The sequence below is a fragment of the Chelonoidis abingdonii genome, chromosome 4 (genome assembly GCF_003597395.2).
Source record: "Chelonoidis abingdonii isolate Lonesome George chromosome 4, CheloAbing_2.0, whole genome shotgun sequence".
NCBI lineage: Eukaryota > Metazoa > Chordata > Testudines > Testudinidae > Chelonoidis > Chelonoidis abingdonii.
In genome coordinates this window covers 148,841,268-148,868,762 of record NC_133772.1, presented here as the reverse complement: position 1 = coordinate 148,868,762, position 27,495 = coordinate 148,841,268, and the positions used below count along the sequence as shown (strand labels likewise).

The following is a 27,495-nucleotide window of genomic DNA, read 5'->3' as shown; positions in this document are numbered from 1 at the left end:
GTTAATTCTGATTTCTGCCATATGCATTTAAATGAAATCTGGCAGCATATTTTTGAAGATGGTAATTTGAGTGCCATTTTTCTATAAAGCTATGTTCAATTACATGGCCCTAATAAGTATATTGTATGATGATTTAAGGGTCACAGCAATGTTACTGTTAACATAGTAGCACTTGCTAATATGATATTTAAGAGTAAAAGCCTATCAACATTTCTGTTATAGCTAAACCTTAAACATTCATACTGAACTGAAGCCAGGCATATAACATACCATCCTGCCAGTAACTTTTTAAAACGCAAATTATATTTACATTTGTGTTTTTTAAATTTTAAAAGGGAAACAAGTGGAACTGTTTCAGGCACTTTGTGCCATATATCTAGAAATGTGTTGACTTTACAAAAATACTAAATTATGTTTTATCTGGACTGTAGTGCCTTTGGGTATTAAAAACTGAAGCAGAGACTGGGATTTAAGAAGCAACTACCCCTGATTTGCTCAGATCTCCTAAATATTAAATTTCCTAAATATCTAAAACTTACTGTACACGTGCAGTTTAGTACATAGATGAAATTAATATTTTTCAAATGGAAACATATTGAGGATCTAGATTTTAATTGGTTATTTATGAATATATCATGTTACTAATGTCCAGTGTAAGAGTCCCTAATAACATGCATTGGCATGATATGCACAGCTCTTAGGGGTTGTCATATCAGTGACTGATGAATTATATAAATGCCTCATGAACTTTTTTCCTTTTAACTGTTAAGTCAAATCTCCAAGATTTTTAACTTGAATATACCATGGTCTTAGAGTTAAGGTTGCATCTCTGTTAACTGACCCCATTGGCCTATGTGTATTACAGTAGATGAAATGGGAACACTACGTCCAGATATTGCTGAATGAAGATTCTAAGTATTAGAACTGCATAAGGTTATGGTGTAGGGCAGTGGTTCTCAAAGCCAGTCTGCTGCTTGTTCAGGGAAAGCCACTGGCGGGCCAGGCTGGTTTGTTTACCTGCCGCATCTGCAGGTTTGGCCATTGTGGCTCCCACTGGCCAAGGTTCACTGCTCCAGACCAATGGGGGCTGCGGGAAGTGGCGGCCAGCACATCCCTCGTCCCGAGCCACTTCCCACAGCCCCCATTGGCCTGGAGCAGTGAACTGCGGCCAGTGGGAGCCACGAACCTGCAGACGCGGCAGGTAAACAAACCGGCCCGGCCCGCCAGGGGCTTTCCCTGAACAAGCGGCGGACCAGCTTTGAGAACCACTGATGTAGGGAACAATGCATTTGTTTGGTTTCTGAGTTTCTTGCATTTTTAGAAATAATATATTTCAGGGACAAGTGAAACTTCATTTTTGTGTGAATGGGGGAAATTTACATGATATAAAGCACTTTAATCCTAATTCAGTGGACACATTTAGAAAAATATATTGCTGCTACCCCTTTAGAGTCCACACTTTGTTTTAACGTTATTTTTCTTGGACATAAACATTTTTTCTCTTTGATAATGCACACAGAAATAGTATTTACACTTTTTATTATAAGCAAAAAATGCAATCTTATAGCAGTTTATAACATTACATAGTTTCTGAACTTACAGCCCTCACTAGCATGAGTGAAATTTTTGGGACTATATGTAAGAAAGGGAAACTCAAGCCACAATGTCACTTTATTACATTAAACTTAACCATATTTATGCAATTAAAATAATATTGTTTGATGCTGGAAACTTAATATACAGTATTGTCTACTGAGGTGGGACTAATATGGCCATTTCTGGAACTTTCAGCAGTGTACTGAATAATCTTACTACTGTTATCTTGAAATGCCTTAGTAATAATGCAGTGTTTAAAATTTTAAAAGCTACAATTTCAGTTGAAGAAATTGGTAAATATAAAGAAATTCTGAAAGTGGTTTTTACCAGTCTGTAATGTCTAATTTAGAAAATTAAAATCCAATAAAATGGAAATTTTGTGAATGAGCACTGCAGTACATAGCAGTTATATAACAAAATAGGCAGTTTGATCATCAAACATAGTCCAAGTAGTGTATATTAAAATATAATTTAACCTCATTTTCTTGTTGATCAGTTACATAAGAGCATTTTTTCATCCCATAATGTGCAGTAAAATCTTATTTTAATATTTTCGTATTAAAGTTTGTTGTACTTAGTGCTGTAAAGAAGGCCATGTATTGATGGCCATCTTGAACAACAATAGGGAATTAAAAAAACTTGGCTGATACAGGTTTCTACTCTTCCCCCTTACACCAGACTATCCACTCCTTTAACCTACATTCTTGCATCAATGTTGGACACTTCTGTGGCTCACATTTTGAGCTGAAAATGTCTAACAAGAGGTGAAGTATGAGTGGCCAAACATCTTCGTGCCATCCCTTTCCAATAAATCAGTGTTGCTTCTAAAAGATTTTGAAAACTTGCTGGCTGGAAAAGATTAATCAATCATTCCCAGATGTATTACTCTAGTTGCACTATTACTCCAGTTACTGAGCTTGTTTGACTCTTTTAATTTAAAAAAAATAAAATTAAAAAAAAAACACCATTCCTTAAACTCTTTGCCCCATTCTTTAAAACAAATTTTGTAGCATATACATACTTAACACAATAACAAATCTGGTTATTAGATACATGTAATCCACGGAATTAATTGAACTGGATAGTTTTAAATTAACTGGCCATTTTTCAGCAAAACCTGAAATGTTAGACTTTTAAGAATTTTATATGAAATTTCCATTCAAAACAGGAAATAAGTAGATACGTTTTGAATTCTTTATTTTTAGTGTAAGTACATTTTTCCCACTGTCTTAAATGGTGAAAACATTGAGAAGGTTCAAAGTAGGTTAAAGAGAAACGGATGCAAGATGCATTGAAACAAAAGAGAATTTAATACTTATTTAAAAAAAAAAAAAGCAATGGATTAGTTCCATTTGTTGTCATCGGTGTTATTTCAGACTGTATCTATAGTTCTCTCAGAGTATAAATGTATTCATTTAGTGGTGACTGTATGTTAAATGTACTGCAGCTTTAGGTTGTGAAACTGTGTAGTCTAGGCAAACTATAAATCCCTTTATTTTTGTACAGCAGAACTTTAGCTTTAGAATGATGTAGAATATATTAGATGTTGAAGATTACACAATAAAGGAACTTGGCGAACCAAATCTGAGATCTTTGCTTTTTATTCAGATTTAAGAGTGTTAGAATTCTTTTTACTAAATGCTAGATGGTAAAATATGAAGTTTGGCCATAGTTCTTGAGAAAGTGGCACATTTGAGTTTTGAGATGTTTGTCTAATGTGTAATGTCACATGGATTTCTTTCCTACTTAAAATGTAGAACTAAACAGCTAATACTTTGTACTGCAAATTTTGACATTTGGTTATTCTACTGCAAGGATACATCCAGACTACCCGCCGGATCGGCAGGTAGCGATTGATCTATCGGGGATCGATATATTGCGTCTCATCTAGGTGCAATATATCGATTCCCAGTTGCACTCCCGTCGACTCCGGAACTCCACCAGGGCGAGCGGCAGTAGCGGAGTCGACGGGAGAGCCGTGGCCATCGATCCCGCGCCATGAGGACGGGAGGTAAGTCGAAATAAGATATGTTGACTTCAGCTACGCTATTCCAGTAGCTGAAGTTGTGTATCTTACGTCGACACCCCACCCCACCCCTGCCCAGTGTAGACCAGGCCCAAGTAAGGGCATTCCAGTGTCTATTACTTGCATAGAATCTGGCTGCAAATTGGGCTAAAACTTTTTGCATAGAAGGTTGCAGCCCAGAAAACCTGTTTCTTGCACACAAATCAGTTCATGAATTTGTACTCTTTTTTTTTTTTATTTAAAAGGAAAGTATACTGGTTTTAGACACTTTAGGGTGCTGTTAACTCACCAATATGAGTTTAAAATGGTATATTGTACATCTTGATTATTTTTTCCAGTATTTGAGATAAAAAGATAAATTGTCAAAATATTTAAATTGGAAGTGGATTCTCCATGTGTTCAAACTACTTTTTTTCAAATAAATTTTGGAAAGATTTTACTACATAAAGAATATTTAACTGTACATGCACATTATTGTACACATGCCATGACATGAGATCAACAACTCCAAGCTGATTATTAAATAAAATATCCTTCTTAAATAATGTCTTTTGAAGGAGTTTCTAGTGTATTGAGAAATTTATATAAATTTAAATGTCATGGGATAGTAGACAATTCTCATTTACCTTGTAAAAAAGTTTAACAGATTTCACAAAACTGGAAGAAGTCTGATTTTTTTTCCCCTCCTCCCCCCAGGTGATAACTAACTTAAATTCAGCTTCAGATGTGAGTGTTCAACACCTCAGAAGATGAGGCTTAAGAAGTTTAGCTATCTGTAACTTTATTCTTAGCACACTTTGCAATGGCTACTTCAGAGATTCTTTTGCTTATATGATGAAGAGGTGGATTGGGTTTGTTGTATGTAAAATCACCTGCTGTTGAAATATCCCTTTGGTGAGTTAAGGATGGAGTTGTATCTTAACTCTGACATTCTTGGCTCTTCTCAGTTTATGCATAATGACTTTTTTTATGTTTTTATATTAATATTGTGCAATCTGGTATAACTATATAAAGCATATTCTAAACAAAACACCTAACTTCTTGTTTCTTCCAAATATTTTATTTTCTACCATGGCAATAACCTTTTAACATCAATTCATATAAAAAATTGACATTAAAACCTGTCTTTTTCACAGGATGTTTCATTGGCAAAATACAGTAATTATGTTCTAGTGAAGCCTATTTAGAACTACCTAGTTTGTTTACCTGTTAAGATACCCTTTGTTGTGTAATATACTAATCAAAATTATTAAGATTTTGGAAGTATAGAACTATGTGAAGAACAGATCATAGTTGGTATTTTTTTGTCAAATATCCAATAGCTTTTAGCAGATACACTGGCTTTTTTGTTATGGCACCAAAGATTACAGACAGTGTCCAACATGGTAAATGCTGTCTTTTAAAATGTTATACTGCTTTTTGATAAAACTGAGTGTTTCAATCTTTTCAAGTTAAATTTGGACTGCACTTACAAAAAAAGTACTTCTGATTCCCAGAGATCATAAAGAAGCAGGGTGAAGGAGTACCAGACTTAGTCCACGTGATGCGTACGTTAGCAACTGAGAGCATCCCAAACCTCCCGCCAGGGGGTGAATTGGCAAGCAAGTGAGTCTACGTTAGTGTAAATGTGCTTTTGGTCTAAATTAACAGAGACTTTTTGTAAGGCCACTCTTAAAAATAAATAAATTGAAATAAGGTTTATGGGGAGCAAAAGAGCATCATCCATTCTCAACTAATATTTTTCGCATTTTGATCTGTTTTAAGTTTGGAAAGAAATCCTTGAACAAGACTGTGGTTGACTGTGGATGATAGTTTCTAAAATTAAAAATATGTGAACGTCAAACTGTAGCTATAGAAAGAATGGACTGCTTTTAAGGGTGGCCGCCTCTGTTAATTGTAGCTTTAAAATGTTTACTGCTTTTACTTTTTAAGATGCAAGGGAAATGTGATGCATATAATGGCTCATTTTGAAAGGTAGTTTATGTACTAAGTTAACAAACAGCGATTACTCAGTGTATTTAATGCTTCACTTGGCAGCTTTCTTTGCTTTTGCTTTTTTGTTAAATGTATACCTCTTTTTTTAGAATTATAAATGAGCTGTTTAGCTAATTATCCCTTTAAAGGAAATTACTGCCTCACCCTGGCTAAGCAGGGGATTGAATTTAAATCTTTATACAAATTCATTTTGATTTGTTGTCTTGAAGAAATAGTCTGTTTCAGACTTAACTAGTTTAATACATTAACATTAAACTGTCAAAGAATTCAAAGCTCAAGCTCCTCTGTCCAGTAAATCAAGCAATTTTAGTATAGATTGCTCACGAACCAATATTTTTCTATTTAAAATATATTTAATATGAATACATTATAAATCATCTATTTCAAATTTTATCATTTTCATAATGTGGTGTTTGCTTAAGCGTGGTACCTTTATTTTAGCTGTCTTTATGATAAATTATCTCTGTTTGTGATGTCAGAGTTATGACTTCCAGTGAGCAATAAACAGCTAGACTCCAGAGCGAATGAACTTCTGAAGAAGTAAAAACCTTGTTTTCATGCTAATGTGTCAGTGTTTAAAAAAAGGAAAACTGAGCAGGCAGTATGAGATGTCAGAGTGGTATCTATTTTTAGAATATATTTAATTTTCTTTGAAGCATCTTTGAGTCTGAGGTATTGTTAGTACATTTGGCAAATCTAAATATTGCAACATTAAATTGAAATTTGTATCATTCTTTTGACTCATCTTTCTAGCTGTTTTTTTTCTTGTATTGGGCTTGTGAGCAAGTCTGTCCTGCTGCACCTGACTTAAGAATATTTTTATGGTGCTAGTGAAAGTGGTGAAAACAGACACCTTTTTATGAGAGACTGTTACCTGTGTTGCAGCAGAGCTACATCATCCTGAGATGTTAGATCTATTCTGTTTGATACTAATGTGTTTATAGGACACAGTATATGTTAGCCAATTGCACTACCTGGTTGATTTTAAATAATCTAGACTGCAACTAATTTTAAGGTAGACTGTAAGTGTTGAGACTAAAAATTGACTTATTTTACTCCCATCCTATGTTGGTGTTCCTAACTTCAGGATTCTCTTGTGCGTGTTTGTGTGATCATTTTGCAAACCAATTGTTATGGCTCATTGGTTTTGTTTTAAAGAAATATCTGCAATACCTGAAATCAGTTGTGTAACTAAGAATACACTGATTTGTTTACTCTGAGATGCAGGCATTTAGCTAGTTAGTGAACAAATGCAATAGCAGCTTAGGCCCAGATTCAAGAAATCATTCCCTGTTCAGGGACAGCACTTAAAGAATTGGCTTAAATCGCAGTGAAGTCAATGGGGATTTAAGAATATTTTTAACTTTTACATAAAAACAACGAGGAGTCCTTGTGGCACCTTAGAGACTAAGAAATTTATTTAGGCATAAGCTTTCATGGGCTATAACCCACTTCATCAGACGCATGGAGTGAAAAATACAGTAGGGGGTATAAATATACAGCACATGAAAAGATGGGAGTTGCCTTACCATCAGTTCATGATGTCTGACCCAGGAACCAATCCGTACAACAAACCCTGTTGTCAACTCTGTCCGCATATCTATTCAAGGGATACCCATTATAGGACCTAACCACATCAGCCACACCATCAGGGGCTCATTCACCTGCACATCTACCAATGTGATATATGCTATCATGTGCCAGCAATGCCCCTCTGCCATGTACATTGGCCAAACCGGACAGTCTATGCAAAAGAATAAATGGACAAAAGTCAGACATCAAGAATTATAACATTCAAAAACCAGTAGGAGAACACTTCAGTCTCCCTGGACACTCAGTAACAGACTTAAGTGGCCATTCTTCAACAAAAACACTTCAAAAATAGACTTCAACGAGAAACTGCAGAGCTGGAATTAATTTGCAAACTTGACACCAATTTAGGCCTGAATAAAGACTGGGCATGGCTGGGTCACTACAAAAAGTAATTTTCTCTTTTTTGATATTCACCCTTCTTATCAACTGTTAAGAATGGGCCACATCCACCCTGATTGAATTGGCCTCTTTAGCACTGACCCCCCACTTGGTAAGGCAACTCCCATCTTTTCATGTGCAGTATATTTATACCTGCCTACTGGATTTTTCACTCCATGCATCTGATGAAGTGGGTTCTGGCCCACAAAAGCTTATGCCCAGATAATTTGTTAGTCTCTAAGGTACCAGAAGGACTCCTCATTGTTTTTGCTGATACAGACTAACACAGCTACCCCTCTGAAACCTTTAACTTTTAAATGTGTGCTTAATTAAGTTACTGAACTGGGCCTTACTGTAACTGAAAGGGGTGCTGTCAATTTGAAAATCACATTTATCTGAAAATTGTCTCCTTGTAACACCTGAGATAATTATGTCTGAAAGATTAGAGAGGGGTCTGTTTTTCAGTTTGTGCATAGAATATCACTTTTGATAGTCAGCTTTGCTGTTTTCCTTGTTTATCTGGGACAGCAAAGGAGTAGGGGGGAGGAAAAGACGTTTAAAAAAAAAAAAAGAGAGAGAGATGTTATGGTAGACCCACACATTTTTCAAGGGAAATCAAGGACAGTGGTAGTACTTGAAACTACTTATAAAACATTTTTTTTTAATAATAATTTACTAGATGTCAAAATGATGAGGTTCTGAAAAAGTCCTTGATGATGGTTGGTTTGTTGTACTACCATGTTCTGTTAAAGGAAATAATTTTCTCAATTATTTTAATTATAAAACACTTTTTTAGAATGTGAGTAATTTAGAATATTTTACTGATTAAATTTCAGGTTTCTGACATTGCATAGCTAGCTGCTTTCTCTTTGAGAATCTTTTCACAGAGACAGCATTATTTTTGGGATGTTTTTATCATGATGAAGTTAATTATTAAAATTGGAAGCAAAAAATTTGGTTTAAAAAACCAAGGCTGAAATTTTTTCAGTGGAGTCCAGCAATACCCTCAAACAGTATTACTTACTCTTCAAAGATTGTACACCTTTTGGAACTCTAGACATTAGGATGTCTGGAAATGAGCAGGTATAGATTCAGATTGTTACTCATAGCTATATAATCAATCCCTACCTTGGTTATGCTGCCCACAGGTTACTAGGTGATTCTTGGAAGTGCATGTGCTGATTAGGATCTTCCTCATTTCTTTGTCTCTTTTGCTGTTCTTTGCCTATCATGAATCTCCATGCTTATTCCTCACCCAAAGTCTGTCATTCCAAAACTAGAGACACCAGCCCAGCCCACACCCTTGCTAACATTCTACCAACATGGCCCCTCCAGGATACTGACCCCTTTAAATTTTCTTATATTTCCTACATTATCCCTGAACATATGCCTGGAGTCAGTAATAGGTCAGTTTATATTTATAAGTATTGGGGGGAAAAAATTAAAACAGCTCATTATGAGTGTAGCCCAGTCTGCAATTATGTCTAACAAAAAGACAAGGAGGGGGACAACATTCTTCCACTTTAAGGCATGAACATGTGTGTAGAGCACTTCTCCACCTGACCCTATTGTATAGAGTAAGAACCGAGGCATTCTTCAGCTATGTACCCCATCCCCCACTCACCCCTTTCCCAAAAAACCCTATCATCCGGGAGAAAAGTCTTTACAAATCTCTTAACTGTACTAGACCTTCATTTTCTCAGTTATATCATACTTGCTGAGGAAGGCAAGTGCTTCCTCTTTCCCTTAGCGTTCCACTGTTCTTTAGTATTGTTGCTCTAACGAACCCCTTGTTAATCTCTTCCCCTACAGTTGGGTAAGCAGGGATCACAAGCTATTTTTGTTTTATTATATATCTTTGTAATTAATCCTCTACTCCTCATCCACCCTCTAAGTGCAATCAGCAAGGCACAAAAAAGGGGAGGGGAGGAGTACCAAAGCCAAGCTGTTTTGTCAGAGATTATAAAAATTAAAAATTCAGACATGAACAAAAGGTACATTTTCAACACACTATAAACTCATTTGCTGATTTTCCAAATTCCCCATGAATATATCTCTGTTACAGGGTGAGATATACTATACAAAATTTCTGTTTTAAATTGAGATTGGTTTCTTTTGGAGATAATTGTAAAAGGAAGTTGAAAATTGGGCATGTAATAGGGAGCTGCTACTGCTCTATTAAAAAAAAAAAAAAAAAAAAAAAAAAAAAAAAAAAAAAAAAAAAAAAGCTCTATTAAAAAAAAAAAAAAAAAAAAAAAAGGAAAAAAAGAAATAACCTAACAAGATTTATAATGGAAACTAACTTAAATCAAACTAAGAATGCAGAGCTTTCATTGCGGGGCACACTAAAAATTATATTCAGAAAATACAGATACAGTGTTCTCTCGTGGGGAAAAAAATTCTTTGTACATCAATGGTGTGTTATTTACTGCCACCATATCCTGCAAGCGCACACATGCATATTGTTTATACTGCTCATCATTCTGTAACCTCCTTGTTTTATTACTTCAGAGACAAAATGTGGGCATGCCCCTGTCGGTATATCAGGAGCAGACAGTCTAATTGAAAAGTCTCATATGCAAATATGTAATTTTCCATTTTGTTGGCAAAACCCTTAGGAGTGTTTTACTTTTAAACTCTCTCTTCCTGAATCCAAAAGAGAGCACTGCATAAATTATATGGAAACATGGCAGCTTTATTAGCAAAAACCTGAACTTCTATACATTTTGCATCTTTTTACCATTTTTAAAGTTTTGCATTTTAGTATATCATGACTGCATTTAGGAAATGTCTGACTTCATTTGTTTTCTGCTTTGGTTTAGACGGAGTGTGATTGAAGCTGTTTATAACAGACTGAACCCCTATAGAAATGATGATGCTGTAAGTATGTTCATTCTCCCATCATTTCCGTCCTACTCTTTTTGAGATCTTTCAACCTGTTTGTGCAGCCCCTACTACAGCTCTTTGAAGGGGGAGGGATTTTTTCCAAAAGTGTGTTCTGTAGACTGTGCCCTGTGAGTTCTCTTCCCTCCCTTTCCCTCATTTGAACCTTCAGAACTCTTATTTGTTCTTATCCTCTATCAGTTCAAGACTTGAAAGTCTGATTGTATTCTGTCTCCTCATTTCCACATACCACTAGTAGCAGATATTGTCCTGTTTTGAGATATCTAATTTTATTTGGTTCATCCCTGATACCACAGAGATAGTGGGAAATTGGTGTTAAAATATTTTTCATTAAGATAACATTTTTGTAAAATTTTAATTCCCCGAATTACAGGCAAAAGTGTTTTTCTTGTAACTTTCTGCTGGGTGCTTAGTAGTTTAAAACAGTAGTTGCTATGATTAGCATATTTACAATTCTAGTTCCGTTAACATAATTTTCTGATCATTGGGTTATATTATGCTGTAACTTTCCTAATATATTTTTTCATAGTGAAAATTCAGTAATAAAATGGGAACAGTAACTCCATTTACAACTGAACCACTTTGGGGCAACAGCTTTAAATTCTTGGGAGTACTGTGTCTCAGAAAGAAAGCAGTTACTCTTTAATGTCTCTGGCAACTAATACCGTTAATATGATTTTTTTAATTAACAAAAAATTATACAAGTGAAATGCAATTTGCAAATGCTTTGGTGTAACAGAAGCCACACAGTTGGTTTTTAAGCTTTATTTGCTACAGTTTACAGCAATCCTCCTCTTCTATTCTTGTTTCCTCCCATTTCTAAGAAATTGACCCATATCTATAAGTAAAATGGAATTATCCCTGCCTAGGGATGATATGCAGTCATTCATTATATAACTCTTCTGCAAATGTACAGTAGGCAAATCTAATAGCCATAGTATAGGAATTTGCATAGTATGTTGTCAGTAAGTAAATTTCTGCACTTTGACTTGGTGCTGACTTAATTCTTTATCCATGTGCTCTGACAAACATTGTCATCTCAGATTCTCACCCTGCCTATCCTAGTCCTTTCTAGCTTCTGCCTTCTACTACTTGTAGTCCCATAGGAAGGCTTAGACATTACTCTTAAAAATCATAATTTTTTAAAAGTGAATAATTCATTTTAATTCTCATGACCAATATTCTCTCTCCGGTCCTGCAAAAAGAGAAAATCCTATTAAATTCTACTTAACAGCTGAATAAGGAGTACAGGGCTCCACATCAGCTCCACCAATGTAAGTAGCGAGAGATGGCATTGCTCAGACATACTTTAAACAGATGCCTCTTTCCTCTTAAAGTGCTGCCTCTGACTGTGTAAACACAATCTTGCTGACAACTTTTGATCAGTAAAACTGATGGGCAGTCCAGTATTCCTCATTCAACTTTTTTCTGTGAAATTCTTTGTGCGGAGGGGAAAGAGGATGAAAAAATAAGTATGCGGAGGGAAAGAGGAGAGCTGATTAAGCATAATTTATTATAAGGACATTCCAATATTTTCCCCTCGTGTCATTACAAGCAAAGAATTTAGGTTGCTTTGGGTGCCCTGTGTGTATTTTCCAAATCTTAACATGTTTAAATTTCTTTTAAATTTAATCTTAACTCTCAATAAATTACTTATGGTGTGACTTGGATTCTAAGCCTTCCTTACAGCAAGAGGGTTGAGAATAGGGTTGCCAGGCATCTGGTTTTCGACCGGAACACCCAGTCGAAAAGGGACTCTGGTGGCTCCGGTCAGCACTGCTGACCGTGCCGTTAAAATTCTGATCGGCAGTGCAGTGGGGCCAAGGAAGGCTCCCTGCCTGCCCTGGCTCCGTGCGGCTCCTGGAAGCAACCAGCATGTCCCTGCAGCCCTTAGATGCCAGTGAGATCAGGGAATCTCTGCACGCTGTCCCTGCCCCAAGTGCCGGCTCCACAGCTCCCAATGGCCAGGAATTGCACCCAGTGGGAGCTGCGGAGGTGGTGTCTGCAGGTGCAGGCACTGCGCAGAGCATTCTGGCCGCCCCTGTGCCTAGGAGCCAGACGTGCTGGCTGCTTCCAGCAGCTGCGCAGAGTCAGGGCAGGCAAGGAGCCTGCCTTAGCCCTGCTGTGTAACTGACTGGGAGCTGTCTGAGGTAAGCACCACCGAGCTGGAGCCTGAACCCCCACCCACACACCTGCCCCAGGTCAGAACCCCTTGGGCTCTGCACCCCACACCTCCTCCCACACCCCAATTCCATCCCTGAGCCCCCTCCTGCGTCCGAACTCCCGGAGCACATGCCCCAACCTCCTGCCTCAGCCCAGTGCCCTCTCCTGCGCTCCAAACCCCTCCTCATCCCTGGTCCCACCCCAGAGCTTGCACCCCTATCTCCTGTCCCAGACCAGAGCCTGCTCTCACATCCCCAAACCTCTTGGCCCCAGCCCAGAGCCCTCTTCTTAACCCTGAACCCCTCATCCCCAGCCTGGAGCCCTCACCTCTCCTGCACCCCTGCCCCAGCCCAGTGAGAGTGAGGGGTGGGGCAAGGGTGTTCAATTTTGTGCAGTTAGAAAGTTGGCTACTCTAGTTGAGAAGGCAGGCAGAGTAGGTGGACCATAATTAAGAATAACTGGAAACATGCTCCCTGTGAACTTAGCACACCTGCAGGAAATTGTCCAAATAGATACATTTAGTGTACTGTCTTAGGTTCTACCGATAATGTTTTTGAATGTGCTGGTTTTGACGTTAACAATTATTTAGAGCAGCTTTAAACATTTAGAAAATATTAAAGTATATTACACTTTAGCCCAGGTGTTAAAAACCTGCTTTAGTGCTAGTGAATATTTACTGAATTAAAATAGTTTAATTAATATACATTTTTGCATGTTATTAGGAATAGTGTTTTACAAGTATATAGTATGAAACCCTTCATTAAAGGGAAAAAGACTCCTACAATTATCCATATTTTTACCCTTTTCAGTCTGGATTATCCAGAAACTGCTGTAATTTTGGGCACTCCAGACTTTAAAGGGTTCCTTCTTTTTTTCTATTAAGGACTCTGCATCAACTGATGATATGTGGTAAAACTGCCCATCTAGCTGTGGAATTTACATTCATCCTCCAGTTGAAAGTGCGGCTCAACCTCAGTGACCCTTCTTAACGTCCATCTTCACCCTTATTTAAAGAAGGGATTATGATGTGTTGGTGAGAGTGACTACACCAGAAAACTACAGCAGTACGACAGTTAGCCCAGGAACTGATGGTTTTTTTGTAAAACAGACTTCTGTAAACGTGATTTCAAACCATAATTCATGTTGTAAATCAGACTCCAGCAATTTATGTTGTATGATTTTGTTTATGTAAAGTGCAATTGTCCTTGTACAAAATGCTCATATTTAATTATGAACTGCTTTAAATCACTATAAAGGTTAGAAGAAATGTTTGGCTTGTTGTGTGATGCAACAAATATATAGCCCTTTAAATTTATGTTGTGGTTTTGGATTGCAAGGAGCAGCAGCCTAGCCAGCTAGATGCTCAAGAGGTGCACAAAACTGTAAGATTACTTTTTATTTTATATAAAGCAGAACATTCGGGCAATTTATCCCAACCGTAGTGTATGAATTTGCTTGGCAATGGGAAAAATAACTAACATACTGCTCGTTCTCCAACAAACCTATTTTTTATGTTTTCTGTTGCTATTTACTATTGTCCCAGTCCTGCTGCCACTTGAAATCAATGAGGGTTTCAGCTGTGACTTCAATGGAAGCAGGATCATGCTGTATAATACAGCGCAATCATAAGTATACCAATTTTGAGGTTAGAATGCCTTGATTCCTTGCACCTCTTTTTTACAAACCCTTACCCTAAATTACTAATCAGTTGAGCAAGAGGGAGCAACTTTCTACATACGTAGGAGTCTGCAGCATTTTTACTATCCTGATTGGCTGAGTCTGCTGCTGTTCCAAGTAAAATATTCTGAATTCCATTTTATCAATAAAGCTTGATTTAACAAACAAGAAATTTAATCATATATGTGTAATTCCTCTTTTTTTTCCTGCCTTTTGAAATTCTGTGCCATTGTAAATGAGATTTCACATGTGGAAAAAATATTTTTAAATAATGGGTAGCCCATTTTTAAAATGGGGAGAACTTTGACTGTTGCCCAAGGCATAGCCACTGGAGGATGTAGTGGGTTTAATTTGTTACTCTATTTTACATAGATTTATTTCAGGTTTTTCGTTTTTCACTGAGATGAGCATCAGTTTGAATTTGCCTACTGTTTAATGAAAATACATTTGTCAAATGCAAAGCCTGACAATCTTAACATTTTATGGTATGTGTGTTTTTAATTGACCCACTTACTTAGAATGAGAAACTAGTGGTTAAACAATATTTGTGATTTGAAATATAGCATGTTGACAGTATGTAACTGTTGGTCATTAAAATTAAATTCTAATTTAAAAATTTTAAGGATAATAAACATAAACTAAATTGACTTAAGCTTAACTTTCTCCCATTGAACATACAAAATAAGTTTTCAAATCAGTCGTGTTTGCAAAACTACTGTTTTGTGCACCTTGTATCCTTGTCGTCTTAGGTTGAGGATATTGTCTTTGTTGTTAATATGTAGTTTACTTTAATCATTCAGTAGTCAGAGTCCCCAAAAGGAAAATCAGTAAAATAAAAGTAGCTTGTAACTCTTACCACAACTAAACAAAAAATCGAAACTTGGTGTAAAATTACTTTTTGATAGGAAAATGTAGTACAATGCGTTTTGCTATATTTGTCTTTTCCCTAACTTTGAAATATACATATTTGTATATATAGCCTTAAAACTAATGCAGAGTTAGGGAACTTTGAACATTGAAAAAGTAACTTATAGTATCTCAGAATTAAGTATAGTATATACCAACGAAATTTTTCTTTTATCCCTCTTGTTTCTGTGGGGTGCTTAAACGTAACTTCATTGTATTTAGTTTGTAGTCTGTTCAAGCATGAATGAAGAAACCATAAGCACTATTTGTATTTATAAATTTATAGCAATTTTTGGTTAAAGAACCAATTCCTTACCTACCTACAAATAAATGCTTAAAATGTCTAATTTTGTTGTAGAGTCCAAAACTATAATAATGTCATAAGTTATAGCTTCGCAAGCACCTAATTAACAAATGTATTTAATACTACACAGTATGCTAGTACAGAAAGCTAAACTTATTTTTAGGATTAGGCAGATAAAGTTCTGTTCTTTACTTTTCTACATAGACTAAAGTTTAGTTCTCGAAACTGCAAAACCTTGAACTGGACTGTGGAAACTTTGAGACTTAAAATCTTAAAAAATCACAAGCAAAATTGTGGTGGAAAGCCATACTTCAAATATAATCACTTAAAATGTGTCATAATGACATACTGTGTACTAAAAGCATTTTCATCTGAGAGACCCTTCCTAAAAATATAAACATAATTCTTCTGCTATTGCTACCAGTGCTGTAACTAGGTTTGGAGGTAAAGGAGGAATGTCTATTGCAATCTTTCCTTTTTTCTGCCTTATGTCCAGCACTTTTGTGTGGTCAGAGCACTGAGTCTATTATATGTGCATATACACTGCCATTCTAGGTACAGATTTTGATTACAAAATACATGTGTTAAGTACATTAAAACATTCTTGCAAAGGACTAGCTGGTCTTTTCATGAATCTGCAAAAAAAAAAAAAAAAAAAATCTTAAAAAGGCACTTTTGCACCTTTGTGCATTTCCTTTTTGCACCAGTTAAACTTTTTTTAATGCTAAAAACATTAGCACCTCAGGGGCAAGGCAGCAGAATTTTTGAAGTATTGTGTGCTATTTATTTCCCTTGGGAAAAGATTCCTGTGTGACAAAAATGCAAACAATGTGCTGTTCAAAAATGTATTTTGAATAGATGTTCCAATAGGATGGTCCCAATTTGCTTGTTTTTAAAAAGAAATGACATTTTGTAACGCTATTTTGCTTCATATGCCATGCAAGTTTCTGTGTTTTTCTTTATATTTGACAGCTTCACTGGTTTCAGTTTCTGTGAATATCGTTATAGTCAGATTAAATGTTTCACTGATCATTTTGGGAAAATATTGTACTGCTTTATAGATAATACCGTTTCAAATAATCTTAAACTACTCTAGCTAATTCAGCTTTGGGGAAGTATTTTATTCAAGGTAGAATTTTAAAATGTATTAACTTTTAAAACCAGTGTCAAACTTATTAAATGCAATTGCATTTTTAATAAATGGGGCACTAGGTTTGCAATTTATAGTGCATGGGAGACCCCTGCATTCATACAGAGCCCTGAAAAGTTTGGGTGCAGGACTCTTGTCCTGCGTTGTAAATTGAAAATCTAGGTTCTTTACAGGTGGCTTGCTGTGGTGCTAGTCCATCAGTAGCACTATAGAGAGCTTGTCACTTTGCCATCCTTCAGTTTCATCCTTTGGCAGAAGTGAGAATCAGAGAAAAGAATTTCATCTGCATGTCTTCATAATGTGCTGAATTGGGGTAATCCCAGGACAGGTGACCGTTACAGCAAGATGTCTGAAGAATATTAACCAGTAGTTCAGTAACTACAACACTCTCTTGATGATTATTTTTCTAACCTACAACACTTGTTAACATCTTGTAGTTATGGATATTGACTGACTTTTGAACATCAGAGCTATCTACTGCAAAGTTAATGCATCCTCAATTGCATAGGTTAAAATATGAATTAAAAAATTTACTGGTCATTTTGCTCAGTCCAAGAATTTGAAAATTCATAAGGTAATTCAACAAACTGAAATAAGGAATATAGCATTTATTGCAATTGTTATTTTCCTTCTGCTAGTGCCATCTTAACCTAAACTTTTGACTGTTGATTATGAATAGGATGGACAACAAGGCAACATTTTGGCTGAACACTGCTGTTAATCATTTAAAAAAATATTTTAGGGCTAAATCCTTTGGCAGCTCCTTGTAAGGGAGTGTAAAGGTCTTTGCATATTTCCTTATGGAATTGATTTAAAATATAAGCATTTTGCTTTCGTGTTAAACATTCATTTTTTGTTAAACAACTATTGAATAGAAGTTTCTTTAGCCTTACACAGGAGTGTCACACTAAAAAAAAATCAAATTATTTTGCTTCTGGTAGCTCTGTACAAACATGAAGGCATAATTCCTCTCCTGAAGGACTGACAAGATGGCTGCCACCATCTTGAGACTCAGAAGTATCAGTTGTAATTGAACTTTATTCCCAAATATATCAGCATTCATTCATGCTGACAAATGCTTCTTACCTTAAGAACCTTTAGACTAACATGTTTTTTTCAAATTAGATAACACTATGTTCAAATAGTTTGATATGTTTGAATACTCGACTTGGTGTGGAAGTTTAAACCTTTAATTTAGAGCATGATGTATAATAGGCAGCTGAGTATTATAAAACTTTTTACTATAAATATTTGCTGATTAGTTGCTTCATGGGAAATAGAAACTGGCGCACATTGTTTACTATAAGTAGGTAAAGAGACCTGCAGTTGACAAATTTAGTGTAATGGAGTGGTCCAATTTGCTGCCAGGCTTCACTTCATTAGATGTGAAAATGGTGTTTTTAGTCTCCATTGTAGCTCCTTGTTAGTGTCTAAAAGTACACGTTCATAAATTGTTGTTTGGTCTTTATACTGTTGGCTCAAATTAGGTCACTTTTGATTAGATGGACTCTCAACACTTCAAAAATAAATTGGTGTTGTGAGAAATGCTCATACCGTGTGAATTTTCTGAATGCTGTGCTGAGCAAAATGAAGGCCATCTCTTATGTGAACTGCAAAGCCAACATGGAAATTGAGTGAAGCTTAGAAGTATGTGCTGACCAGACTAAAGAAGAATTCAACTCAAATCAGACCTTGCAGTAAACTGCATGATTGGTCCCCTGAACTGATATGAACTGAAGTCAGTGGGTGTCTCTGCAGGCACAGGAATATACCTGCTGTGGTTCATTGCAGAACTGCTTAAGTCTGCTTAAATGAAATTGCTTTGCTATATTGTCAGTGCTCTGTGCCATGGCAGTTGCTGTCATAGCAATTCTTGTAAGAAGCCATAGTAATAATTTTTTTAAAAATTCCCCTCCCTGTCCCTGGCACTCAGGTTCACTGGACATGCCAGAATGCCCCATTTTTTTGTGATGTGTCAAGGGTGCTGTGCTTGTACTGTCCCACTTGAAAAGCACACTTTTTCAGCAAAGTCTATTAACTTGGTCAACTGATTCCTGAACAATAAACGAAAAATTGCACTGCCCTGTGATCTTCTGATCACCTTTTTTTGTCTACTTAGATTATAAACTTGAGAGCAGGGTCCATTTTTTCTCTTTCCTCTGAGTAGCACTGAGTATATTGGAGCTTGACAAATATTTGTGATATGACTTGCATTAAAGCTAGAACAGGGAAAATTAAACTAAAACTAGACGTAATTATCTGATGAAGGAGTTCACAATCTGTTATTGGAGGAGGTCTCCAGCATATTTCTGGGTTTAACTTAATTTTTGTTTTAGCTTTGCAGTACACTTTTAATCCCCCATAAATTGTTTATTCTTCATATGTGGTCATTGTTTCAAGACCCTTACTAACCCAACCTAAAGGACTCATCCTGTTTTTCTCATGTTTATTAGTTTCTCTCAACCTTAATGTTTAAGGAGGTTGGATTTATATAATTTTTCTTTTATGGGGACATGAGGTCAGTAATTCACATTAAAATATGGTTCTGCTTTGAAAAGTTGCTTTAAAAAATTGTGATACTAATATTGATTTATCTGTTATCACAGCTGAAGATCATATCAAGTCAGTTTACAAGTAAAAATGTTTTTTAGTTCTACTCTTGCAAATTCTTGAAGTCCCTGAATCTGAAAGTCAAGCAGGGTTCTTTCTGTGCCATTCCTCCTCAACAATAAAGATTCTGCCTTCAGAACTTTGGACCTAATCCTTCAAGCACTACTAGATGTCAGAGTTCTTAAAATTATTTAGTTGCCTAGTGGGATTTTCAAAAGCACCTAAGTGCCTAACTCCCCTTGAAATCAGTAGGAGTTAGATGCCTATCTGCATTTTTAGGTGCCTAAGTATCTTTAAAAATATGGCCCATACTGCTTACCCCCTACAACTGACCAGTACTATTCATGCTAGCAAACACTATGCTGGGTACTAAGCTTTTTTTTATAGGACTAGGTCTTTAGTTCTCAACTCTGTTGACTATGCACATGCCAGACTACGTCAACTCGCTCATCATAGCAATTGGGCTTAAAGAGCTAACAGGACTAGGATCGTTTTTGTTTTTAACTGTAGTCAACAAATAAATAGGCAGGACTCTGTATATACACAGGGAACAAGTCAACTGAGTGCAATCACTTTTCAGAGCAGAAGCATGAATTAAAGAAAATTACAAGACTTCTCATTTAATTTAAAGGAACATTGGCAGGTTAAAAATCATATTACATTTTGTAACCTGTGTCAGAAGTTTTAGATTAAATTTAAACCCGAAGATCTCAATTTCACAACTAATGCTGACTTGACTTTTTGCATTTCAACTCAGTTTGTAGAATGAAAATAGAGTAGTCATTTAATTTTCACTTTCTGGTTCTCCGGCACTAGCACTATACTGCAACATTTCACTTGCAGAAACAGCAAAGGAAAGTTTAAATGCTATGGCACCAGTCCTGCAAAGATTTGTGCAGGTACAATATTGACCTTTAGGCCCTGCTATTAGTCCCATTGAAGCTGAACTATAATTGCAGCATGTAAACTTAAGTGTGCGCGTGTCTTTGTGGTATTGGAGTCTCAGCTGTGCTATTTTCACTGGAATTAAACAACAAAAAGATAATTTTATTCATCTTTGGTTTTGAAAAACATTTTAAAGTCTAAATAGCCTCAGTGTTCTTTTAAAGGGAACAAAGATGATGGTGTTAAAATAAGATGTTTTCATAGAAAATTAAGGACAGCGATTTCTTATTCTATAACTTTCAAACTTCTAATTCAGCTATTTTTCTTTAAAGCATCCAATGAGCAGTTTTAAGAAATTTCTTCTCTTTTTATTATGCAGCTTTTCATCAAAAGCTTGGAGAAGGGGTGAAACCAGGTGTAAATTTCTGGGAGGGATTTGGTTACTCCAGCCCTACAATATCTGAACCAGTTTCTTATGTAGTGGGAGTTGGAGTTAACACAATTTCTGTGTCCAGTAATGAACCTACTGAATGCTCTGATACTGAGAGAAACTGTTATAAGGAAATTAGCATTCTTGCTGACAAGATTCAATCTGCTGCCATTTGGAACTTAGAGAATATTAAACTGAAAAATCATCATTTACGATAGAGAGAGCAGTACATCCAGTGTTGCTGTAAATGAAATGTTACCACACATCTTGGTGGCAAGTATTTACCACCACAGCGTAACCACTTGATTCTGGAAGTCAGGATTTCCTAGGATACGTTTCATTGCTGGTATGGGGGTTCATTGTGACCTTGGGTATCAATTTGGATTTATTAACTTGATCTGTTGATGACCCACTTTAACTTTTTGGTGCCAGGAATCTAGTGCTTACTGTAAGTGCTAAATCAAGTAAATGGCTAATAGTGCAAAATGCCCAGTAGTTCAGTGCCTGGAAATCCCAACCACCAGTGCCAAAGGGTTAATGCAAGAGATGGCCTTCTCCAAAAATTTGGGTTCCCTTATCTAGGGCAAACTGAATGCAATTTATTTTCAAGAGGGTGAAGTCTTTAGTCTGGTTTCCTGAACTGGCTGGCTGATAAATCATTTAGGCCAGAGGTTTTTTGCATCTGTCTTGGTGCTAAGGCCATGTAGAAACATAGTGAATCAAGTTTTTTCCCCATCCTTACATAAGTGAATCTACGTTGTACCATAAAACAAAATTTCATTTGTAGTGACATGCTATGCCTGTCTTTTTAGAAAGCTCAATCTACTCTTTATATACATACATATATATGTGTATGTATATATATATTTTGTGGAAGTGTAACTTTTTCACTGATAGCCTGTATAAATGTGTGTTGTGAATGGAGAGATTTAAGCTCGAAAAGCATGTTTGCAGAATACACAGCCTCATTATGAAATTTATAGATTTAACAGAGTAATATACAAGAGCAAAACTATTTTCATTAAGTAAAATGTATTACAATATATAATAAATTATCCAGTAATTCACCCACTATTTACAGTTTTACGCAGTTCAAACTGTTTACAGAAAGTTCAATAAATGTATATTTTGTACTATATACAGATTCCTGGTCCCAAAGAAAATGTGTGAATTTAGTTTCTAACTTTGAGATTGTATTTTTTTTGAGTCGGTTGAACAAATTGCATTAAGCTTATTAATGGTGGAGAATTGTAGTTGGGGGATGAACATTAGAAATATTTCTAAATGGTGCCGCTAAATAAACAGGCAGTTACATAATGTGTGTGTATTTGACTGGTATGGTATAAAACCTCCTCACATATATATTTTTTTTGTTACTAAATTAGAAAAACCTGCATGAGACCTCAATTAAATGTCACAATTCAGTCTGTTTTATTAAACTAGAATACTGGTCATTTTTTTGCTTACTTGTTGATACTAAAACAAATATTGATCCCCAGTTTATTGATTTTTCTCACCCTGTGTACAGTTGTTTTACAGTAAAATAATTTGTACTTGACTGTGACTTTAGTGTTGACTCAAAATAAGAATACCTGGATTTTCAAAAGAGCCTTTGGGTTTGGATGCCTGACTCCCTTAAGCTCTTCTGAAACTCCCAACCCTGATAATTAGGAAATGTGTGCCATGGAAATTCTGCTGCATTTTAGCATGAATTTAAATGTCATATTCTTGCAATAGGACTTAGAGCAGGGGCAATCAATTTTTTGTCAAGATTCAGATTTCTTGGTCAAGGTCCAGACTTTAGAGAAAATAATAATGGTAAGTAGTAAATAAATAAGATTTCAGGATCCGTTCAAAATCATCTGGTGGCTTGAACTTGGTCTGCGGTCCACTTATTGACTAGCCTTGATTTAGAGGCTCCAACTGAGATTAGAGCCCCATTGTGGTTGGCTCTGTACATACTCAGAGTGAGAGAGAGTCCTTGCCTGAAAAAGCTTGCAGTCTAATGCCCTGATTCTGTAAATATTTAGGCCTGTGCTGAGTTGTAGGCATGTGTGTAAATCTTTGCAGATACTGAGGTCTAAATCAACAAGACAGAGTGAAAGGAAGTAGAATGGGGACCTGAGGCGCAGAGAGATTGCAACTTGGCTGAGGTTACCGAGGAGTTAAACCTAAATATTCTGAGTCCTAATTCAATGTCTGAAGAATTTAGAGATGACCTGGAAAGGGGGAAAATGGGTTTCACCTACTTTGATGCTTTATGATTTAAAAAAAACCCACTTGTTTCTTACATTAACAATTCAGGTGGTGTCTTCCCTACAAGTATTTATGAACAAGTGGAGAACTGGTAGGATTCTAACATCCAGTCCTCTATAAATTCAAACAGATTAAATGATGGATGTCTGTTTTGTTATCTTCTGATTAACTCAAATGCCTGAGATCAAAGCTGTCTTCCTTAAAGATTCAACACACTCGTTAAGGGTTGAGAATGTTCTGTTCCCAGCTAAGACAACTGAATTGTCTAGCAAAACAACCAAATATTATTTCTAAGCAGTTTTTAAAAATTATTTTGTAGGGTGAGGGTGTGATGGTCAAGCTCCCTTTGTGCATTAAAGTGAAGGGGGGAGGAAAAAACCACTTTTACTAGTTTCTACTTTTTTTGTTGTTTTGTTTATGGCCTTTTTTTGTTGGGAAGATCTTTCTGAATGACATTGAATCAGTGTGTTCTTCCTCAGACTGTAGAACTACTGAAACAATATCTGGGTAGCACCTCAAAGGAGTGTATTAATTCTTGAAGCATAATATTGACCTGAATGGCAGCTTCACTTCTTTTACTGCTGATCATTTTATTGGAAACATTCAGCTGATGTGCATTGTCCAGTATGGGTGGATTCAATTGAAAAGGCATTTATGTAGGCTAATTTAAAAGATGCAAATGGCTAAATGTTCTGTCAAATATTTAATTGCCTTGACATGGGATGAAAATATTAGCATATGTGAGATTAGTCTATAGTAAATCTGGAAGATTTGGGGGAATTACAGGAATTTTCTTAAGACTGACTTTTTTTAAAAACTGCTTATATACATAACTTAGGCTACAATGCTACAAACACTTATGCATGTGAGCAACTGGGAGCTGGATAAACTCAGTGGGACAGCTCACATTTGTTTGCAGAATCAGGAGCTTACTAAAAATCATTTTATTAGAATTCACATTTGAGTGAATTTATTTGTATTAAAAGTGCTGATTTTTCTTGAAGACTTCCCAAAATCTTTACTGAAATCAGGAGGAAGACTTACCAGAACTTGGCAAAATTCTCCACAAATGTCCACTGACCCTACTGATAACTCATGAATCACAGAGTTTTTGCAAGAACGATAGGTTTTCCTTCCTGAAGAATGGGCCACTCTTTTGTTTGTTTATACCCTTATTTTTAAGAGCAGCTTTATGCTATGCATTCAAATTTTATAGGTTTTAAGGGTAGCAAACCCGGTAAAGCTTTTGTTTTGAGTCAACACGTCAGGACTTGACCAATCGAGAGTTCTAGAAGTTTGCTAGAATATATATATAAATCAATGAATGTTGGGGATTTTTAACTAAAGAATAAGTGGCTATAAGTATCCTCTCTCTTCTTTAGCAGTGGAGGTGATACAGATGTTCAAAGTTGTCTCTCTCTGCCTTTATGCTATGGACCCTTTCTAGGCTGCACTCTAAGGCAGTCTTGTCTCACCAAAGCTGTGACTTGAGGTGGTGGTGCCAAAATAAGGACGTCCAGGTTTTTAACTCCTCCCTTTATTTCAAGATTCATTACTGGCTCACCAGCAGCAGCCATAACTATTGTTCTTGGCAAAAACAATGATCTCTTCTGAAATGGATTTATTTTTTTTTTTACACAGTCATTAGTGGCTGGTTATAGGGCAGTATTACACTTTTGCACAGTCCCTAATATACAGCAGTGTGACATTTATCTTGCACAAATACAGTCACTTAAATACCTTTAAAATGTGAGTCTAGGTGGTGTTGCAATCCACTTTCCCATGCTTGACTGATTTAAGATCCTAAATCTCATTTTCCAAAAGCATTTAGGCACTTAGGAGTCTCAATTCCATCAACACTTGATGGGCAGACACAGCAGCACCTAAAAAGCTTTAAAATGTGGGCCTACAAAAAATAGAAATATTGACTGTTTTTATGTACCCACATTTCCATTGAGGGGATGCCTAGAGTCTCTTTGAAAATTAAGTGTTTGGATTTGGTCTCATCTCCATGTTTTTCTTAATCACATTTCGTGATTTTCTAGTTTGTGTAGATTACTTGAAATTCAACTGCAGTGATTTTTGTAAAAGCCCTGCAGAAATTAAATAACCCCTTAAAGAAGTGACATTTCCTCCATTGTGTCCCCTTATCATTAATAAGACCTACTAAAGATGAGGTAGGTTACTCTTGTGTGGAAAATTTAAAGGAACACAGTCATCTTAAAAATCACACTTTGAGCTGAAAATGTTTTGCCCACTATTACAAGTATAATCTAAGATTACAACTGAAGGAATATTTTTCTATATATTTGTTTACTTTGGGCATTGACATTTTTACTGTTTCCACACATTAGGCTCTAGTGCTACAAAAAGTTGTGCACATGCTTAATTATAAGCATGTGATTTGTCCAATTGACATCTATGGGACTTCTCACATGCTTAAAATTAAGCTTGTGTATAAATTTTCAGTTTTTGCTATAGTCCGTTCCCTCTATTGTTTCTATAGGCCTTTCCTCCCCAAAAGAACAGGGCAGATAAACAATAGAAAAATGTGATTGTATGTTCATGGGCTGGGGGCCACAAAGCAAGTGTCACTATTCCAGTATATGTCTCTATGGGTTCTCCATAGTAGGATGTGTTCGGGCCAGTGCACTCTTGGCCAGAGCCTGTAAAAGCAGCGTCCACAGACCTACGCCTATGCAGCAGCTTCTTGCACTCCTACATGAGGGTATAGAAGGAGGTGTGGACCCATCGCCACTCAGTTCCTTCTCAACCACCAGAATTTTTGGGTTCTGTGGTTCTCAGCTTCTCACCTTTTCTCATCTGTAAATCTTTTTTTTTAATTTTCTTAAGTTTTTATTTCATTTGTTTTTCTTAATTTCAGCACATTTGTGCTTTGAAAGGGGGGTTCTGGCTGCCTTATTTTATGGCTTTGGCATGTTGTGCTGAAAACCCTGGGTTCAAGCCCTGCCTGACCTGCCACAGGTCTTTTCCCACAGCTGTCTCTGATGTCTTGCAGGTACCCACATCCGGTGGAAGTGTAAGGTCTGCATGAGGTTCGAGGGCAGGTCTCAAAAGAATGGAGAGGCTAAACTGAACGCTTCCTAGTTCCAGCAGGGTCCATAACCCTCTCTCTGCTATTCATACATCAGCCTCAACATCTCTGGCTGCTCCAGTGACTGCTGGGACTCCAGCAGCAGTTCTGGAGATGAAGATATCAGAGAGAAACCGCCTCCTCCTATGAGGAAATCAGAGAAAATAAATGAGACTCCCAGGAGATCTTGTGTCCCTCAAAGGGCACTGCTGAGGCCCTAGCTGAAACTGGTACCAAGGCGTCAGTATCCTCTAAGATGCCTAGCAGGCAACACAGGGAAGCACCTACCAAGAGGTACCAAGGGCTTCTACTCACATGCTGGTTTCATTGTCTTCAAAACTACAGCACTCTGAGCTCAGAGATATTTTCCCACTGACCTTCCATACTGTGTGCAGTCTTTCCAGCTCTGCAGCAGTCCCTGTTCTAGGCACCAGCACTGACACAGGCTACCATAGCTCTCCATCACCTCTAGATTTCTGTTGTCCCTCTCCTAAGGAGCTCTGTAAAAGCCCTCTTCCCTGTACTGCTCTGACAGCTGCAGCCTGAACGCTCCAGCATCAGTCCAAGATCAGATCCCCCAGCCCTTGATACAGGTACCAATGCCAGAAGATCCACCCTGTAATGATCTGGAAAAAAAGGGTGAACAGTGAGGTGGCCAAGTTTGAAGAAAATACAAAATTACTCAAGATAAGTCCAAAGCAAACTGCAAAGCATTGCAAAGGGATCTCACAAAACAAGAATTTTTGCCGTAAACTGGGGACTTACCAATTGGAAGTGACAGAGGATGACAAAGACATCGGTGTGTTGGTTGATTACAGGATAACTATGAGCCACCAGTGTGATGCAGTTTTAAAAAAGGCTAATGCAGTCCTAGGATGCATCAGGAGAGGTATTTCCAATGAAGATAGGGAAGTGTTACCACCATTCTACAAGACACTGGTGAGACCTCATCTGGAATAGTATATGCAATTCTGGTCTCCCGTGTTTAAGAAAGATGAAGTCAAACTGGAACAAGTGCAGGGAAAGACTACTAGAATGATCAGAAGAATGGAGACCCTGCCTTGTTTGAAGAGACTTAAGGAGCTTGGCTTGTTTAGCTGAACAAAACAAAGCATGAGGAGAGACGTGATTGCTCTCTATAAATACATCAGAGGGTTAAATACCAGGGAGGGAGAGGAGTTATTTAAGGGCCCATTTTTGCACAAGAACAAATGGATATAATGAAATGGCCAGCAATAAATTTAGGCTTGAAATTAGACAAACCATCAGAGGAGTGAAGTTCTGGAATAGCCTTCCAAGGGGAATAGTGGGGGCAAAAACCTGTCTCAAGACTGAGTTTGACAAATGTATGGAGGGGATTGTATACTGAGATTGCCTACAATGGTATATAGCCCGTCCGCAGCTGCTATTAGCAAATATCTCCAAGAGCTGGTGATGGGACACTAGGTGGGGAGGATTCTGAGTTACTACAGAGAATTCTTTCCCTGGTGTCTGGCTGGTGGGTCGTGCCTGCATGCTCTTGGTCTAA

General features: G+C 36.8%; 1 protein-coding gene across 3 annotated transcripts in view; it reads left to right on the top strand.

Moving 5' to 3' along the window:
* Window positions 1-21,934, top strand: part of PPM1A (protein phosphatase, Mg2+/Mn2+ dependent 1A) — a 51,001-nt gene extending 29,067 nt beyond the window's left edge. For 2 of the 3 annotated variants that reach the window (XM_032783222.2, XM_075065758.1), the window contains exons 4-6: window positions 5,119-5,227; window positions 10,411-10,468; window positions 13,465-21,934. In XM_032783222.2, the coding sequence (XP_032639113.1) occupies window positions 5,119-5,227; window positions 10,411-10,468; window positions 13,465-13,512 (215 nt within the window). In that variant the 3' untranslated portion in view covers window positions 13,513-21,934. The remainder of the gene's footprint in view (window positions 1-5,118; window positions 5,228-10,410; window positions 10,469-13,464) is intronic. The other variant, XM_032783223.2, reaches the window with a different exon arrangement.
* The last annotated feature ends 5,561 nt before the right edge of the window (window positions 21,935-27,495 follow it).